The sequence below is a fragment of the Myotis yumanensis genome, unplaced genomic scaffold, assembly GCF_028538775.1.
Source record: "Myotis yumanensis isolate MYYU_CA2020_CCGP unplaced genomic scaffold, mMyoYum1.0.hap1 SCAF_4, whole genome shotgun sequence".
NCBI classification, from domain to species: Eukaryota; Metazoa; Chordata; class Mammalia; order Chiroptera; family Vespertilionidae; genus Myotis; species Myotis yumanensis.
Window position 1 is genome coordinate 1,010,735 of NW_027223755.1, and position 17,338 is coordinate 1,028,072.

The 17,338-nt window shown below is 55.9% G+C and overlaps 2 protein-coding genes across 4 annotated transcripts in view; one reads left to right on the forward strand and one right to left on the reverse strand.

Moving 5' to 3' along the window:
• Nucleotides 1–10,791, forward strand: part of PLPP1 (phospholipid phosphatase 1) — a 40,096-nt gene extending 29,305 nt beyond the window's left edge. Inside the window, exons 2-6 of one of the 2 annotated variants that reach the window (XM_070411746.1) lie at nt 3,227–3,378; nt 7,120–7,403; nt 8,088–8,145; nt 9,820–9,996; nt 10,441–10,791. In XM_070411746.1, the coding sequence (XP_070267847.1) occupies nt 3,227–3,378; nt 7,120–7,403; nt 8,088–8,145; nt 9,820–9,996; nt 10,441–10,566 (797 nt within the window). In that variant the 3' untranslated portion in view covers nt 10,567–10,791. The remainder of the gene's footprint in view (nt 1–3,226; nt 3,379–7,119; nt 7,404–8,087; nt 8,146–9,819; nt 9,997–10,440) is intronic. The other variant, XM_070411745.1, reaches the window with a different exon arrangement.
• The window catches only part of MTREX (Mtr4 exosome RNA helicase), a 49,453-nt gene continuing 42,851 nt past the window's right edge, over nt 10,737–17,338 (reverse strand). Inside the window, exons 25-27 of one of the 2 annotated variants that reach the window (XM_070411743.1) lie at nt 16,340–16,502; nt 12,309–12,413; nt 10,737–10,985 (exon numbers count right to left, since the gene is read on the reverse strand). In XM_070411743.1, the coding sequence (XP_070267844.1) occupies nt 10,933–10,985; nt 12,309–12,413; nt 16,340–16,502 (321 nt within the window). In that variant the 3' untranslated portion in view covers nt 10,737–10,932. Of the gene's footprint in view, nt 10,986–12,308; nt 12,414–16,339; nt 16,503–17,338 lie in introns of those variants that run through there. The other variant, XM_070411744.1, reaches the window with a different exon arrangement.

Sequence of the window (17,338 nt, forward strand, 5' to 3'; positions counted from 1 at the left end):
TTTAATGTTGGTTTTCAGTTGTTCATTGCTGCTGTATAGAATAGTCAGCAGAGTTTTATTGTCACACTAGAGGCCTGATGTACGAAATTCGTGCAACAGTAGGCTTTCCTTCCCCAGCTGCCAGCACCGGCTTCCCTCTGGCACCCAGGACCCGGCCTTCCCTCGCAGCCCCAGCTTCATCCGGAAGGTCGTCCGGAAGGACATCTGGTCTAATTAGCATATTATGCTTTTATTATTATAGATATAAGCAGAAGGAAAAGAAGGCATCAGCATAGTCTTTCTGCTATCTTATTAGTGTGATTGTATATTAGGTCCTCCTGGCATCTTTTGAGAAATGTATTTTCAAAATTGACTTTCCTCCGTGGCATTTTCCATCTGGGAGAATAAACAAGGGAGCGCTGCAGAAGGCCTGCTGGAGAAAGTGCACTCGGGACCCACAGCCTCACACAGCTGCTAGCCAAGCGGCACAGGCAGCTGGCGAAATAGCAGAGCCCTTTCTCCAGCAGCTGGGCCTCCCCTTCCGGTGCAGGCGTCGGGAGAGGGACATGAGCCCTGAGAACCCACAGGCGGACATTGTCCTCTCCGTTCCGTGTGTTTCTGTGCCACTGAGCGTGGTACCTGACCTCACAACAGGTCTCGAGGGGCCTGGCATCTGTCAGGATTTCTTAGCCCTGAGCCCGCGTGTCCCTCAGTGGTTGGCTGCTGTGGGCTCTGGCGTGCACACCACTCCCTCCTGGGCACCTGCTGTTTCCTGTCCACTCCATGGGATACTGTCCTGCAGTCAGAGGAGCAGGCTTCAGTCTCCGCCCGGTGGGTGAGCCTGTGGCATCGCTGGGGGAGGTGTGTGTGTAGTTCCCCGTTAGCTGGGTTTCTCAGGTTTGCCGGACACCCCGTCGGCAGTGTTTCTTTCTACTTACACACTCGTTAGTATTTGAGTGACGTATCGAGACGCGGATGTCTCCGCAGGAGGGTTGGAGAGGGGGGGGTGCCCACGTCTCATGGGCTTGCGATGACTGGCAGTGGGTGAGGTTCTGTGGTTGGCGTGTGTGGAAGCGAAGCGTTTCCGTGTCACGTGCTCTCTGCGATGTGTTCTAGCTGCACTGGAGGAGGGCGGCTGTGACTGTCCGTGTGAGTGACAGTTCACGTGCAGAGGGCCTGACTCTGGGCTCACGTCACCAGCCATGTGGCGCCTTGAGGAGCAGAAGGCGGGAGGTGCAGAGCAGCAGCCACTCGGAAAGCAGCCGGCGGCTTCTCAGGAAGCCGGATGCGTGACCATTGTCTGTCCGAGGGCACCGCGTGCGACATGGGATACGTGTCAGCATCACCCTGGTCATTAGTCATAAAGGCCAGAACTGGAGACGACCCGAGCGTCCGTCGGCTGGCGAGTGGGTGAAGCAGACGTCTCCGCGTGTGACCAGGACCCTGGTCATCAGCAAACAGGAGCGAGCTGCGTGCTCCCACACGATGACCCTCCCATCACAGAACCCCACGCACCATGTGACGTAGATGAAAGCTTTGCAAAAGGCAGGTCTGCCTAGCGACAGCAGGTGAGCGGTGCCCGGGCCGGTGGCAGCGAGACCCACTGCGTGCCCGCGTGCCCCTCACTTGCTGCAGCGAGTGTCCTGTGTGGTGCTCAGCTGCGTGTCCTGTCGCGTCCAGCGGAATCCCTCACACCATGGATCTCCTCGGTATTTGTCCACTCGAATATCCCTATTTTTAAAAATGGACTAATTATACATGTATGTGACTTTATTTTGTTTCCTCCTATTCTAAAAACACCCACAAATATTTTTCTAAATCTAAGAATAATTTCTAACATAGTTTCTGTGGTCAAAGGGGAAAAAACCACAACTTAATATGCCTGCTAAAAACATTTTCCAATGTATTTGGGCCTATAAATGTGAATTTTTTCTGAGAATAAGGACATAAAACCTACCAAGTTTTAGGCACTAATCAGATGTGGATTCAATTTCTGTACTAGATACCTTACTCCAAGAGAGAAGTGCTCTTTGAAAATTTAAAGCAGTTCAGAGGCATGCAGTGTGTTATGCATAGAGTTCTCCCAGGCGAAGCGAATTGTAGACGTGGTGGGTCTCTGCGAACAGGAGAAATGTGCCCGTGCAGGATGGTGTGGGAGGCTGAGCCCGTGCAGGATGGTGAGGGAGGCTGAGCCGGGGAAGGGCTGTGCTTGTGATGGAGCCTGAAGGCAGATGGTGGGAGGGGCGTCGGGTCACGGGTCAGCGAGCACAGTCCGCTCTGGCAGGTTTTTCTGAAATGGAGCATTTACGAGAACCTTGTGAGCACCTTGACCTCTACGAGTTCACGCTCCGGCAGAGTGGCTTCCCCAGAGAAACGAACGCGGGCGCCGGTGTCCGGGGAGGACGCGGGAAATAGGGACGTGCCGCTCCTTCCCACCTGCCTGTGGGCCGTGCTCCGCAGAGAGCAGAGGCGTGGCCTTCGGGCTCCCGGGGCTCATGAGAACTGGGAGGGGTCGTGCGTGGACACCAGCGTGTCAGCCTAGCGGGAGCGGCACTGCGGGGACCCTCCCTGCTTGGACACTTGGGGCAGACCGCGTGTCGAGGGTTTCTGCTAAACTGTGACTTCAGTGCCAGGTGGTACTGGTCCGTGTGCTGCCGTGTGCATCGGTCTGCCGAGCTCGGAGCAGCAGAGGAGAAGGGCTTCTAAAGGCCACACCAGCCGGAGCTAGACGTTCGGAGCTGAGCGGAGGCCGTCCTCAGGGAGGCGCTGCGGGAGCAGAGTGTCTGGTGCTGCTGCTGTGCTTGGTCCACGTGCGTCTCTCCTCAGAGACTTGGTTTTCAGCTCGGCTCCTCCCGCAGCCGCTGTGCCCTCGCCGTGGACAGTCCCAGCGCCTGGGGGAGAGCTTCCTCAGACCCTCGGGCGGCCTGGCCAGTGACCAGGCCTGGGTGTGGTGTGACCTAGACCTGGGTGGAAAGCAAAGTCTGTGACACATGGGTTTGAAAATAGTGCTGAAATGACAAGGGCACGAGAAGGGTGCTGGAGGAAGGGAAGATCCCTCTGGGTGGAAGTGTGCCAGGAGGCCTGGAAGGGCGTTGCCTGTGGAAGATGCGGGGGCCCTGCCTGCACCTCCTCTCCCGCCTGCACTGCTGCGCCCTCCCGCGTGCTGACAGCCTCTGGGATCACTGTTGCCGATGATTCGTGCTGATGCTCCACTTTTAATGATGTTTTCATTTATTCCCTTTGCTAGCCGGATTGCCTTTTGCAATTCTCACTTCAAGGCACACCCCCTTCCAGCGAGGACTGTTCTGTAATGACGTGTCCATCAAGTACCCATACAAGGAAGACACCATCCCTTACGCGTTACTGGGGGGAATACTCATTCCATTCAGTGTCATCGTCGTAAGTTACATCCATTCTTCACCTTCTCCCTTTTGGTCCGTGGGCTTGATGTTGATGTTATCTGTGAATGACCAGTGCGTCACCCTTAAAGCGATGTGTGTGCTTTCAGCTTTGCCCGAAGCTGTTATTCACTGTCGGTGGGACCAGAGCAGAGCCGTGGTCACCGGAGCTCCCTGCGCCTCTCGGCCAGTGGCTGCTGGGGATCTGGCTCTCGTTCAGTGATCCTGCGGTAGCTGGTGCTAGTATCATGTTCCTACTTTAGACATGGGTGGGATGTTAGTTTATAACTTTCTGAATCTGGGTAGACTGTTCTGTACCTACTTTCTAGTTACTGATTCGGGAAAAGAAAATTTGCTAACTAATGTTAAGCCTTCATTTAACCCACGGTTACTTCAAAGGAGTTTCAGGTCACACCAGGAACGGCGAGGAGCGCCAGCGCTCTGGGGGGTGACAGTGACCGAGGGGGGCGAGCCCGGCCTGCTCTGGGGAGGCCTCAGGCCTACAGAGAGGACTGCGTCCCCGGCCCAGAGAGGAGAGGCGAGGACTTGTGCTTCAGAACTTGTAACTGGAGAAGCAAGACTCGCCTTAGTCAAAAGCAGAAAATGTCCCATCCAGGAGATGGGCCGACAAGATCATAGCCTCAGGGTTGTCATTTTGGGAATTAGTTAAAAATAAAGACACTTCTTCATTCAGAAATGGAATGTCCTGCTCAGGAATGACCACAGTCCTCAGCTCTGCAGGGGAATCGCTCGCGATGACAGTAGATCATCGACACAAGAAAACCTCTGCTCCAGTGTCCCTGAGACCAGGCCCTGGAGGCAGCGGTGCCGGTTCCTCAGGGGTCCCGGCTGCCAGGGTGGGGCCGCCCGGTCCTGGCTCGGGGGTTACGCAGTGACCTCGGAGACTCCTCCGGAGGGCGAGGGTTAGGAACTAGTGGTCCCTTTAACCGAAGGTCCTCCTGCTGGGTGTTACTCTGATTCTTGCATTGAGGGTGGAGTGAGCGTAGGGTCTTTTGTTGTCTCCGTGTTCCTGAGAGATCACTGTTTACACGGAGAGTGTAGAGCCTCTCGGTTGCAGATAGGAGTCTACTTTCCTGGGCTTTGCTCAGTAACATGCTCTGCAGGTGCAGCTGCCCAGGTCGCTGCAGAGGACGGACGGCCCCACTGCAGGTCGGGGTGCCGGCCGCCCAGCACCCAGCCCTCCTGTCCCGTCAGTGACACGCAGCTTGGACCGTTTCGCACCCCGTGAGCACGGTGTCTTCACGTGGAGAGTAACAACAGCGAGGAGATCAGGGCCGGTTCGACGCTGACCCGCCCGCCGCACGGTGCATGGCGTGCGGTCTTCTCACAGACCCATCAGCAGGGACAGGCGCTGCTCGAGGCAGAGGCTCCCGCGCTTGTGTAAAGTAGCTGCAGTTTATTCATTAGCTCAGCTTCTTGCAGGCCCACGTGGTCGGAAGGTAAACCATCTCCTTAAAAAGCCTTTTAGGCCTAGGACTCAGACTCACCCAGGCTTTGGACATGGATTGCAAACAATCCACAAACACGAGGATGGCGGTAGGCGAGCTCCGTGAGGAGGCGTGGCAGGCTGGCTGGGACCCTGTGCCTGCTGCACGGCTGCGACTTCTGGGGGAGACCGAGTTAATGAGGGCCCAGGTGTTCGGAGGTGTGGAGGCAGGAGTGGGAGCAGGCCAGGGGTCCTGGGTACTGTTTGGGAAGGTGGGCCCGAGCGAAGACGAACGTATAGAGACGGCGTAGAGACGGACAGGGTCACGCCGAGCAGGCTCTGATGCTGCCTTCGGTCATCATTAGACTGACCTTCAACAGCGTTCTCTCTGCTCCCCCGTCTCTTTAGTTCTTGGTTTATTCTGTCTCTCGGGTCTGAGTGAATAATGCGTGACCGTCACCCCAGCTCTAAAATTAGGCCACAGATTAGGTCTCGTGAGTGTGGGCGTCCCCAGAGGTTGAGAATGGACATACGGCTCAAAGGCAGGAGAAGAGAATAAACGAAACAAAAAGATGGCTGCCACGTGCCGGTCACTCGGACTCACCCTGGTTTACCTGAAGAGCCGTTCAGCACCTCCCTCTGGCCCGCTTCTCACTGGAGCCGGAGCCCACGACCGGAACGACACGGGCTGGCTGCACGGGTCGGCGTCCGAGTCCCGCCTCCTGTCGCAGTCACACTGCAGCGTGTGCTCCTGCGGGTCAGCCTGCACCAGCAGCTCCTCTGTCCCCAGGGCGAGAGCCAGGCCCTTCATCCTTCATCCTGACAGGAGGCTCTGGAAGTCCAGCCTCGTTTCGGGAAAGCGGTTGACCGCTCGCGGCGACAGCTGGGCCGTGAGGTCTCGCCGCCCAAACTGGGGTTGACACACCTGGTACCTGTTCTGAGTGGCCCAAGACCAACTCCACAACCAAACCAGAGTCTTTTCCTGCCGCTGGTCTGTCAGGTGCTGGGCCCCCAGCAGCCGGGGAGGTGGAGCAGGTGGCTGGGCAGGCCCGGCAGTGCGGCCACCCCCCGGGGGCCTCTCGGGACAGGCGAGGTCTGCACACAAGCACCCCAGCCAGGAGCCTCCTGTGGGCTCCACGTGTTTGCCCCGAGGCAGCATCTTCAGTTAGTTTATTCAGCGCCCACTGTGAGGTCATGTGTTAGGGCGCGTGGTGGCACCGGCTTCCTAGTGAGCTGGACATCCATTCTGCTTTTCTAGGAAGGGCTCACGGCCAGCGTCAGTTCCAGCTCAGGAGGGACTTTGGGAGCTGGGGGGGCCGGGGAAGGAGGAACGTCGGGACCAGGTTCTGAGCTCCTTCCGCGAGGTGGCGGGGCTCGCCCGCGCACCGGGGGTGGCCAGCACTGTAAACTGTTCGTGCAGGCGAACCATCCTCATGTGGGACGAAGCAGTGAGCCAGCAGGTCTGAGGGAAGCTGTGACTCAGCCGCTCCGCAGGACTTGGCAGCAGGCCGCTCAGGCCTTTACTTTGGGCTCAGGCAGCTAGTGTGGCTTGTTTTATTAGCAAATGTAGTTTTTATAATGTTGCCATTTGGTGTGTGTGTGTTTTTTAAATTTCTCAGAGTATCAGTCTGTGAACTTGTCAAGTATTTGTAGACCTTTTTGTGCCTCTGACCTCACTCCATGGCTGCAAGTTGGTCACCGCTGCAGCTGCACGGGGCCTGGGAGGCGTGGCCTGCAGCTCTGCAGGCGGCAGTGGGAGGAGGCCCTGGGAGGTTTTCCTGGAGAAGGGGCTTCAGGGCGCCCGGCCTCCCGCTCCCGTGGCCTCCTCTGCCCTCTGCCACTGGCCTCAGGGATAGGTCCCTGCTTGTATTTTCGATGTTTTACTCCTTAAAATTCTCATCCACCTTTTTTTCTCCCCCTTTTAACGCGATGGCTGTTTTGACGTACGGAGTGTCTGGGAAGAACGAAGATATAGCCTTCCATAAGGGATGCTCCAGTGGGGGTCGTGTTCTGTGAACAGACTGTTTTTGTCCACATCACTGTCTGCTTATTCAAACTGTTTATTTCCGAACAAGACAAGAAGCAAGGTTGTAGGGGGACGGACATTCCTCTGGCTTGGCCATTGACCCGACCCCCTTTCTGTGCTCAGCTATCCTAAGTGGGCTCTGCATGCGTAAAGAAAGGAGCGTTGTTTTAAAAATAATTTTATTGTGATTTACCACTTTCTTTTCTATTTTTAATTTTGTTTGAAGTGCCCGTTTGCTGCTCTCACATGTTCTTCTGTTTCTTTTTCAGATGGTTATCGGAGAAGCCCTGTGTGTTTACTGTAACCTCTTGCACTCGAATTCCTTCGTCAGGAATAACTATGTGGCCACCATTTACAAGGCCGTGGGCACGTTCCTGTTCGGGGCGGCTGCCAGCCAGTCCCTGACCGACATCGCCAAGTACTCCATCGGCAGGCTGCGGCCGCACTTCCTGGACGTCTGCGACCCAGACTGGTCAAAGATCAACTGCAGCAGCGACGGTTACATTGAAAACTACGTCTGCCGAGGGAACCCTCAGAAAGTGAAGGAGGGCAGGTGCGTGTCCGCGTGGGGCCCGGTGACGGCGCGGCGTGGCGCGGCGCGGCTTGGAGTGGGTGCCGGCGGCCGGCACTGAGTTGGGGCCGGCTCTGTTCTCACTGCGCCCGTCCCCCCATTTCCCGTCCTCGTCCTCGATTTAAAGCACTTAGTGCAGCTCTCATCTCCAACGCGTCATGACGTGCAGCAGACCTTGTAGGGCCCTGGTAGCCCAGGATGAGCAGCTGCCTCCCGCCCAGTAAATGCTTTAGGCTCTGCGGGCCGAACGGTGCGTCTGACACTGTCCAACTCCAGGGCTGTCGCAGGGGAAGCAGCCCTGCAGCCTGGGGGAGCCCCGGCTGGACGTGTGCCCACTGAGAACACTAACCTGTCGCTGTCTTAAACTTCAGAGCTTGTCTTATAAAAAGCAGTCACTTGTGAACGTTCCAGAGGCGTGTTCCTCGGGGCCGACTGCAGGTGGAGAATAACCCGCAGGCCCTGGGCCGGTTCTGGTGTCAGAGCTGCTGTGGTGAGCCTGGCAGGCTGGCTCCAGGACTCAGCCATCCTGAGTGTCACCACAGCCGCCCCGCGCTGCCCTGCCCTGTCCTGCCTCCCCCTCCTGGTTCTAAAGGGGAAGAGGGCGCCATGGGCCGGGGAGGACGCCTGGGCCTCCAGGAGAGAATGAATATCTCTCCTCTCTTCCAGGCTGTCCTTCTACTCGGGCCACTCCTCCTTCTCCATGTACTGCATGCTGTTCCTGGCGGTGAGTACGTGCCTGCATGACGCAGGTCAGGGCTCTCTCCCTGCAGCCCCCGCCCTCACCTGGTGCGCAGTGGGAGTGCATGTGGCCTCTCCCGTGGGCCACCTCACCACTCCTGTCAGCTGACACCTGCCACCTGTCCCCTGCTGTGCCATGAGCTCCTTAGAGTGGGTGCCCGTCTGCCACGGCCGTGATGGCTGCTGCCCAGACTGTCCCTCATGCCCAGGTGGACCCCAAGGCTGGCTCTTCTCCACTAGCTCCTGCTCCTGACACGGCTATGCGCCGTCTGGGTGGTTTGGTTTGCTTGGAGTTCTTGCTCGGACACTGACTGGTCGGTTTCTCCTACCAGAGACGGGGAATGGACCGGCTTTGCAGCTGCCCCCTCCCCCTCGCTCCTGTGGCCTTGGTCTGGCCGCCCTTTTGCAGAGGAGACTGGGGGAGGGGCTGGGTAAAGGTTAGTGGAGGACGTGAGGTGTTTTCCTGTGTGTGTCCCCGGGAAGCCCACGTCCCTTCCTGTTGGAGGGAGCGGCTCTAGCGGGAGGCGCAGGTGTCCTTTAAATCTCGCCTCCTCTCTCAGGTCTAAGCTAGCGCAGCCCTTCGGGTCTGGCAGGGAGTGGGGAGCCGCATCCATTCTCGGCTCGTGGTAATCCCTCTGCTTCCCTCTTAAACCCCCACTGCAAACCCCCTGGGCCTGCGCTGCCCGGGCACCGAGGAGTCGTGGGGACTGTCCTGGTCGAACCCTGCTGTGTGACGAGTGACTGGAGGCGCCCGCCCCTGCTGCCCACACCGAGGGTCACTGCCCTCTCCCAGTTGGGGGGGGGAGGGGACTGTGGAAAGCCGGCAGCACCTAAGCCCACAGCTGAGAGCCCCCCGCCGGGCATGTATCTTCAGAACCAGGTGCTCCCAGCTGCCGAGAACGGAGCCCATAGTGTGCCCAACAGCTGGGCGCGGGCCTATGTCTGTTCTGAATAAGCACAGCCACACACAGTTTTCATGTCCTCACTGGATAGAAATTAGACCAAAAACGTCCTTTTAATGAGCCCAGATTTGCCAAGAGGCGCTCACAGGAAACCCAGCTGTCTCCCTCGTCAGGGTCCTGAGGCTGCGTTGTCAGGCAGGCGGCCGGGAGGAGCGCTCAGGGCTCGGTGGGAAAGGTCAGAACTGCAAAGGGGGTGCAGAGAACCCTCTGTGGGGCGAGGGCTGGACTACAGCGGCGCTGACTTAGGCAGTGATGACACTTACCTGCGAGGGAGCCGAGGCGGTAGAGCCCTCGGGTGTCAGTTGCTGAGCATTAAGCAGACTTGCTCTAGATACTCAGCCCAAGACGCGCTGTCAGCAGCGCTGGCCTCCGCGCCTTCGTGTGAGCCTCGGACAGACTGCGGGGCTGAAACCCTAGTCCAAAGGCGCCCTCTGCCCTGGGACACGGGCGAGGCGACCTGCCTGCGGAGGCAGTAAATCCTGAGACGTTCCTGGGTAGTAGTTCGTTTTGTTCTGCTTAGAAGGGTGAACTTTTAGGACGCTTGTCTGAAGCCTTATTCCGTGTGTGATAAGAATATCGGCTATTTAATGACTGGTGTTTAATGCCTACGGGTCATTTGAGACACACCAGCCCCGTAGAGGCAAGGGGACACGAGGTGAAGTCGTTTCAGCTCCTCACTGACACTATCTCTCCGTTAGCTCTACCTTCAGGCCAGGATGCGGGCGGACTGGGCGAGGCTCCTGCGGCCCACACTGCAGTTTGGCCTCGTGGCCACGTCCATCTACGTGGGCCTTTCTCGCGTGTCCGACTACAAGCACCACTGGAGCGACGTGCTGACGGGGCTCATCCAGGGGGCGCTGGTCGCAGTGCTGGTGGTGAGTACCACTCCTTTAACCCTCAGTAATTGAGTGGAGAGACGCCTGTGAGACCGGGTGGCAGGGCGTGTGCCCGCCGGGGTCCAGGCCAGAGTGCAGGGCTGCCCAGTCACGCCAGGGTGGACACAGATGGACACCGGAGTCCCCGTGTGCTCCTTGTGAAAGGCTCTGACCACAGCCGTGTTCTTGTTGGTAATGAATTGGGAAAAAGCAAATTTACATGAAGAGTAACAATTGCCAGCAGAGTGAGGCTCTTCGCCCCAAACATAAAACGCAGCTCCGCGGGGTGACCCCCTTGGACAGACACGCCCGGGAGCACGATGGTTGTGCCCAGTCCTACCCCGTAACGCGTGTCCTGCTTGTCACAGTCAGTTTTGCACACTGCTTGCTGAGACTTTGCCTATGGCTTCTAAACTTATTCTGAGTATAACCTGTTCCCTGTAGGTGGTGTATGTATCAGATTTCTTCAAGGAGAGAAATTCTTTTAAGGAAAGAAAGGAGGAGGCTTCTCACACAAACCTGCATGAAACGGCCTCCGGCGAGAATCACTTCCGGAACAATCAGCCCTGAAGGCGCGAGGCCGAGGGGGGAAGGATGCTGCCCAGAGAGGAGGGTGGTCCCTGTGTGCACAGCCCGGGAGGGACTCTGCTGCTATTCCCGACGCTCACTTCCCTGTGTGTACATAGTTCCCTAACACGGCGGCTGTCTAATAGCTCCAAGTCCACGAAGAAATGTCAGCCTTTCGACAATGCCTCACCTGTACATTTTTATTAAAAACGCAATGCTTATCTACAATGTCTGCGATGGTGCTTGATTCAAGTGACGTGTTCACGTCTGAGGACGACTGTCGTGGGAGGGCGAGCCGAGCGCTGCTCGCGCATGTGGTCATCTGCAACCCGACGGGAGGCGGACAGGCCTCCCCACGTCCCGTGGCTCCTACAGGTAGAGGCTGGCGGCAAACACAATGTCTCTCTTGATTTTGGTGATGCCTGAGAGAGAGCACGGCTCAGGTTAGCCTTTGAGGCCATCAAGAATGTCATCCCCCCGTTGTAGGGACAGCACACGACCCTGCTGGTCTGAATGAGACCTGGCGAGTTCACAGCCAGCTGAGAGGGGCCACCTGGAAGCCACAGCCTGGTCTGATGCCGCAACTTTCCCTGTACCCCAGTGTGTGTGTGTACGTGTGTGTCTCTCCTGTACCCCAGTGTGTGTGTGTATGTGTGTCTCTCCTGTACCCCAGTGTGTGTGTGTACGTGTGTGTGACTCTCCTGTAACCCAGTGTGTGTGTCTCTCCTGTACCCGTGTGTGTGTGTGTGTGTGTGTGTGTGACTCTCCTGTACCCCAGTGTGTGTGTGTATGTGTGTCTCTCCTGTACCCCAGTGTGTGTGTGTACGTGTGTGTGACTCTCCTGTACCCCAGTGTACTTGTGTGTGTGTGTGTGTGTGTGTGTGTGTCTCCTGTACACCAGTGTGCTTGTGTGTGTGTGCACGCATGTGGGAGTGGGGTGGGGGGGTGTCTAAAAATATCCCAAAAACCTTATTTGGGGAAGGACTAAACTGTCAAAAGAAGTTAGATGACCCAAAAGCATGAATTTTCAACCTGAAGACACTACAATTTCAGTGACCATGTAAAATTCTTTCTGAGGCAGGACCAAGATAAAGTTTACTTTTACCCAGTTCCCATGATCAGACCTAAACCGGAGTGACTAGGTCTCCTCTTGGGCACACGGCGTCAGGCCATGTCTGCAGGTGTCGTGGACACAGGTGGCAGCAGAGGTCGTGGGGTTCTTTGCTCAGCCCCACGTGGGCCAGTGCTCGGACCCTGTGAGCCCACTGACAAACCTGGCCCCCCTGCCACCCCCTGACTCTAGCCGTCCTGTCCGGAGCTGGACTCCCCGCTTCTTCCACCGTCTACTCTACAGACGGGCCTGCAAAGCAACAGCCAACGGCCTGGGAGAACCCGTCTGCCCAGCACTCGTGACAGCAAAGCCTGCGGTCACCCTGAGGGAGGCGAGGGCGGGCCACACGCTCATCTCTCCCGCCACCGCCCCCTCCCCCCCCACCCCCCCCCCCCGCGTCCATCCTGCCTGTTGCTTTGCTCTCTGTGGAGGGCTGGCTTGTTATCTGTCTCCCGCGCTGGGACAGGAGCTCCAGGCAGGCCGGGCACCGGAGGGGCACATAAACATACATCATCTTAAAAACGTGACCCAGACACTAAAGCTTTACTTAACCGCCACCAGAGGGCGCGCATGGCCACCCAGGGAGACGGGACGGACAGGTGCTGTGGGACAGCAGGCACCGAGGGACACTGACCTTCGGCGAACTTGTTCTCCAGCTCAGTGTTCCCGATGGCTTTCGCCGCCTGACACATCTGCCGCAGCAGCTCTTCCAGGCGCCGCATGCAGCGGATGATGCTGCCTGCACAGAAAGGGGACACACTTGTTGGGGGGAGGAGGCCACGTGGAGGGCGTGGGACGCAGGCCCAGGGCGAGAAGGTGCAGAGAAGGGCCCTCCCATCCTTGCTAAGGGCCGGAGTCCTGGGCCTCCATCAAGTGTGAACACCTGCTCCTGCACAGGCACCTGAACCACAGCACAGGCCCGGGGCAGGTGAGAGTAGCTCTGGGCAGAGGCCAGCAAAGGACAGGGCTGTGGGCAGCGGCCGAGTCCGAGGAGGGCGGCCTCCCGAGCAGCTGGGCACCATCGTCAGGGAGGCACGGATTCTAAGGGGTCCGGTCTGCCATCTGAAAGGTGCAGTTATCATTCCTCTGGTGTCTTCCCTCGGGCTCTCCTCACCCAGAGGACCAGCCGCTCCCACAGGACTCGACCCTGGGACTCGACCTGAGACAAGTGCTTGCGTCAAAGCTGCGCTGGGCAGCGGTCAGCAGGGCGGCCTGGATCCAGCTGAGCACTGAGGAGCCTCAGCTCTGAGGAGGCCGCTGTGACTCACGCTTGAACTGGGGCCCATGAGCGTCTCCCGAGCTTCTGCACGGTGCTGAGGGCTCTTTCCCTTCCAGTGCCTGCACGTGGCCGCAGCACAGAGATGACTCACCTAGCAGAACGGCCTCGGAGCCGAGACCCAGGCAAACACAGAGCCACCTCCCTCACGGCAGCGCAAAGCAGCCAAGTACCAGCACGGGCAGAGTCCTCCCCTGCAGGACACCCCGGGCCAGAGCAATGAGACGGGGATGCAGTTCAGGAGACTGGTCACAAGACGACTACAGCACGAGGTCACCTGACAGACAATGGGCAGCACCACCCCCTGGAACAGGAGGGTCACCTGCTTAGACCTGGTTTGGAGGAGTGAGTGGAGGCGCCAGGACCAAGAGGAAAAGGACAAGGCAGTGGTTTTGGGGGGACTCGGGTTGCGACACGGTCACTGTGCCGTGGCTGCTGTGTCACCACTTACACCCTCAACGTGACCCCAAGTTCATCCCATTGCATTCCAGTTGCACATCCTCTTTCCAGCTGACACCGTCCTGGTGGACGAGGCACCACAATCTACGCTTTCACCCCACGGACATGTGGGCGACGTGCTTGGAAGCGGCTGTTCTGGAACAAACCACCCTTCTCACCGAGGACGGAAAGGCACACGCCTCCAGCTTTCCGCATCCCGAGTGCCGCGCAGGGCCCGCCCTGGCTCCTACCCACCGGGTTCTAACGGTCTGCCCTGAGGTCAGCATCACCAATGTGCGTTCCTGCATGGTGACCGCAGGCGCGGGCGCGGGCCGACCCTTTCTGCAGGAGGCTCTGCTGTTCACACTGGGGCTCAGTAATTCATCAAATGAGTGCGTGCCAGGTCTCATTCCTAAGTCATTTAGTGCCAACTGTGCCCAATTTAAACACAGAGATGATACATATTAATAAAAGTCACTGTTATTTTTAGCGAAGTATTTCTAAAAACAAGTCCAGTGGAAAGTCCCTCATGACTCAGGGGCACCCCGGCCTCAGGGACACCACGCCAGATGAAAGGCATCTGAGAAGAGTGTGGTGGGCGGGAGTGGAACACATGGGGCGGGAGGGCAGCAGTTTCAAGTAATGACCCGATGGCACTGCCAGTGCAGAGCGAGTCCTTCGTGCTCGGTGGGTGCAACAGTGGCTTCCACAGACAGAAATGGACAGTGACGGGCGCTGCCTCGGCTGCAATGGAGCCACTCCATGGGTCAGCCGGCAAAACACAGGCTTTAGCCTCTACACTTTCTAAAGTGCTGTTCACACCGAGTTCGATAGAAATAAGGAACAACTACATCCTATCGATTCTTTCAGGGTGATAACAAGAAGAGATCGTTATGTGAAGTCTTCAAAATCCCTCAAACGAACCCCAGCACACACATCCCTCACACACGGTCAATCACTACGATGTCTAACTAATGCCTAAAAAATACTCCTTCTTGAAATGATCAAAACCTTTTTTCACATAAAAAGAAAATTAAGAATCTAATTAGAAACAAATAAATATGGTTTGAGCGCAGCACATTAAAAAGTTCCAAGGCGCGCTGTGCTATGGCGAGTGCTCAGATTCCTGTGTTTTTCCAACTATATAAAGATGTGCAATCACAAGACGAGGAGCGAAGGGCTATTCTGCAATGGGAGAACCAATAGCAACCTGGTAAGAGGGGGGGTGAGTGTGTTCAAAAAAGGAAATACTCTCCTAAGTAAATCAAGGTCTTCAGCTTTTTGTTCCTGTTTTAATTAGAGTTAATATATAGTCTACTCCAATTTTAGAAAAATCTGAGTTGATAGAGTGGTACCCAGACCAGAAAAACAAGAACACTGTACTGACATTAAACCAAACTTCAAACTTAGATTCTCAAGCAAATGGTGACGGGGAATGGCTCCAGGAAGGGCAAGGGCGGGAGGCGGCGGGAGGCTGCGTGCTGGGGAAAGGCCAACTCACAGGGCTACTCTGTCCTCAGCCTCAGCAGGTCCAGGCGTGTCTTCCCGACTGTGAGAACTTTTCCATTTACGTACAAGAACAGACACATTTTACAGCCCTGTGAACCCAGAATTTTTCTTAAAACAAAGCTTCCTCTCCTATATGAGCCACGATTGTTAAGTCACTGTGCCTGACTTCTTGGAGGAGCACATCCTGTATAATAAAAGGCTAATAGGCAGCCCTAACCGGTGTGGCTCAGTGGATAGAGCGTCAGCCTGCGGACTGAAGGGTCCCAGGTTCGATTCCGGTCAAGGGCATGTACCTTGGTTGCGGGCACATCCCCAATAGGGGGTGTGCAGGAAGCAGCTGATCAATGTTTCTCTCTCATTGATGTTTCTAACTCTCTATCCCTCTCCCTTCCTCTCTGTAAAAAATCAATAAAATATATATTTTTTTAAAAAGGCTAATATGCAAATCGACTGAACGGCAGAAGGACCCATCACTATGAGGCGCACTGACCATCACGGGGCAGACACTCAACACAGGAGCTGCCTCCTGGTGGTCAGGGCTCAGCCAGAAGCCAGGCTCAAGGAGCAGCAAGCGGGGTGGTTAGGAAGCAGCGTGTAGGCGGCAGTAGGAGTGAGAGGGCACCGGCCAGGCTGAGGGGCTGAGTGCAGGAATGTGACCTCCCAGGATCGCCTGCTCATCACAAGCACATGCAGTGACTGCGGCAGAGATTACACAGGACAACAGTTTCCTAAGCACCTAAACGAGCGGACTATGCCTGTTACACACAGGGTGTGTGGGGAATACTTTCTTCCTACAGAAGCAGAAGATTCCACTTCATCACCAAAAATTAATGTTTCATTAAGACAATGTCACCCTGGCATGTTGCTAGTCACGCAGGTGAGACCTCCTCAGAGGGGGAATGAACAAGGAGGCCGGAGAGTAGCCCAGAAGCATTACGCTCCCAGGACAAGGAGGTTCTGACCGGCATCGAATACATCTAGGTCTCAGTTGTATTTCAGCTCCAGGCCCAGAAAAAGCAGCCAAACCAGACAAGTGCCGCCCCAGCTGACCTCAGGACCAGCTGCACTGTCTAATGAGCCCCTGGCACCGGCCAATGAGCAGAGCCCAGCATCCTGAGAGGACACACCTGGGGAGCTGATGCAGCTTCTATGAGGTCCTCCCCTGGGACCGCCCCTAAGTTCCCGTCCTCACAGGCCCTGAGGACAGAGGCCCCAGGCACTCGGGGCCCCTCCCCCCCTGCTTCCCCCAGGGCGTTGCCTTTACCCTTCTCTCCCCTAAGGCCCAAGGCCCCTTCTGTTGCCTTTGTCACTTGTTTCCTGAGCCCATGCCTTCTCCGTTCACTTCTAAGTAAACTTTCTCTTATTAAAGACAAACAATGCCACCCTGAGTGCGAATGTACCCTCCATCAGGAAGCAGTGGCTGCATAAACACTGACCCGTACCTTCAAAGACATCTGTCATTTTGCAGATGTGGGCAAATGTCGCCCCCGTGGCCCAGGTGTGCACTACATCCATTAAGTGAGGTTTGAAGGAGCTCAGGTACGTTTCCTCATCAATTTCCAATTTGGCTTCTGCTGAAACTTTTGCAATTCGTTTAGCACATTCCTTTGAAGATAAAAGATACACTTAAAACGTACTTGTGACCTCCCACATCACCTCTTCATTCCACCAGGTCCCCTCTCCTTACCCAGCACGTGCCTACACGTTGGATATGCTGCGGCTAAGCAGCCACGGTGCTTTTTCCATTGTTAAGTGAACAGACAGCAACGTTTCCCCATTATGTTGAAGTAATATATCAAGATCATGGTTTTCACCAAAAAAAACAGCAACCGCTGAGCATTTGAGATTTTGCTCCCCAATATATCGGCACATCATCAGTTTACTCAAATAAATTCTTATAAAAATTAAAAAACAACCCAGAAACTATTCATGAAAATTATACAAGAGTAGCACTTAACCAATCTCTAATTGTTTCATTAACAAAACAAAAACAGTAATAAAACAGATTTAGAGAAACACATCATATGGCAAAATAATGCTTTTCCCCCCAGTAAAGCTTCAAAAAATGTAAATCTGAAGGTTTTCCTCGCCCATAGTGAGAACGTTAGATTCGCCCTTTTATCCTCGGTAATCGGAAGGTGGGAAGCACCTGCCACTACAGAAACGCCGGGGCTCCGGCAGGGGCAGTGAGGGCTGCTGCCTGCCCCCCCAGGGCCCTTTGCCCTGACGCACTTGTCATTCCTCCCTGGCCACGTCTCACAGTTCGTCCTTCCCTATCTTCTGTAAGACGCTGAACGGTGGACAAAAATCAAGTCTTCCCAAGAAAACAGGAACGGACACGAATTCATTACTCTAAGTTACTGTGACTTTGAGAAGCCAGAGGTAAATAATTTCTTAGGATAAAACAGACTTTAAAACTTTGTTGTAAATTAGAATAGAAA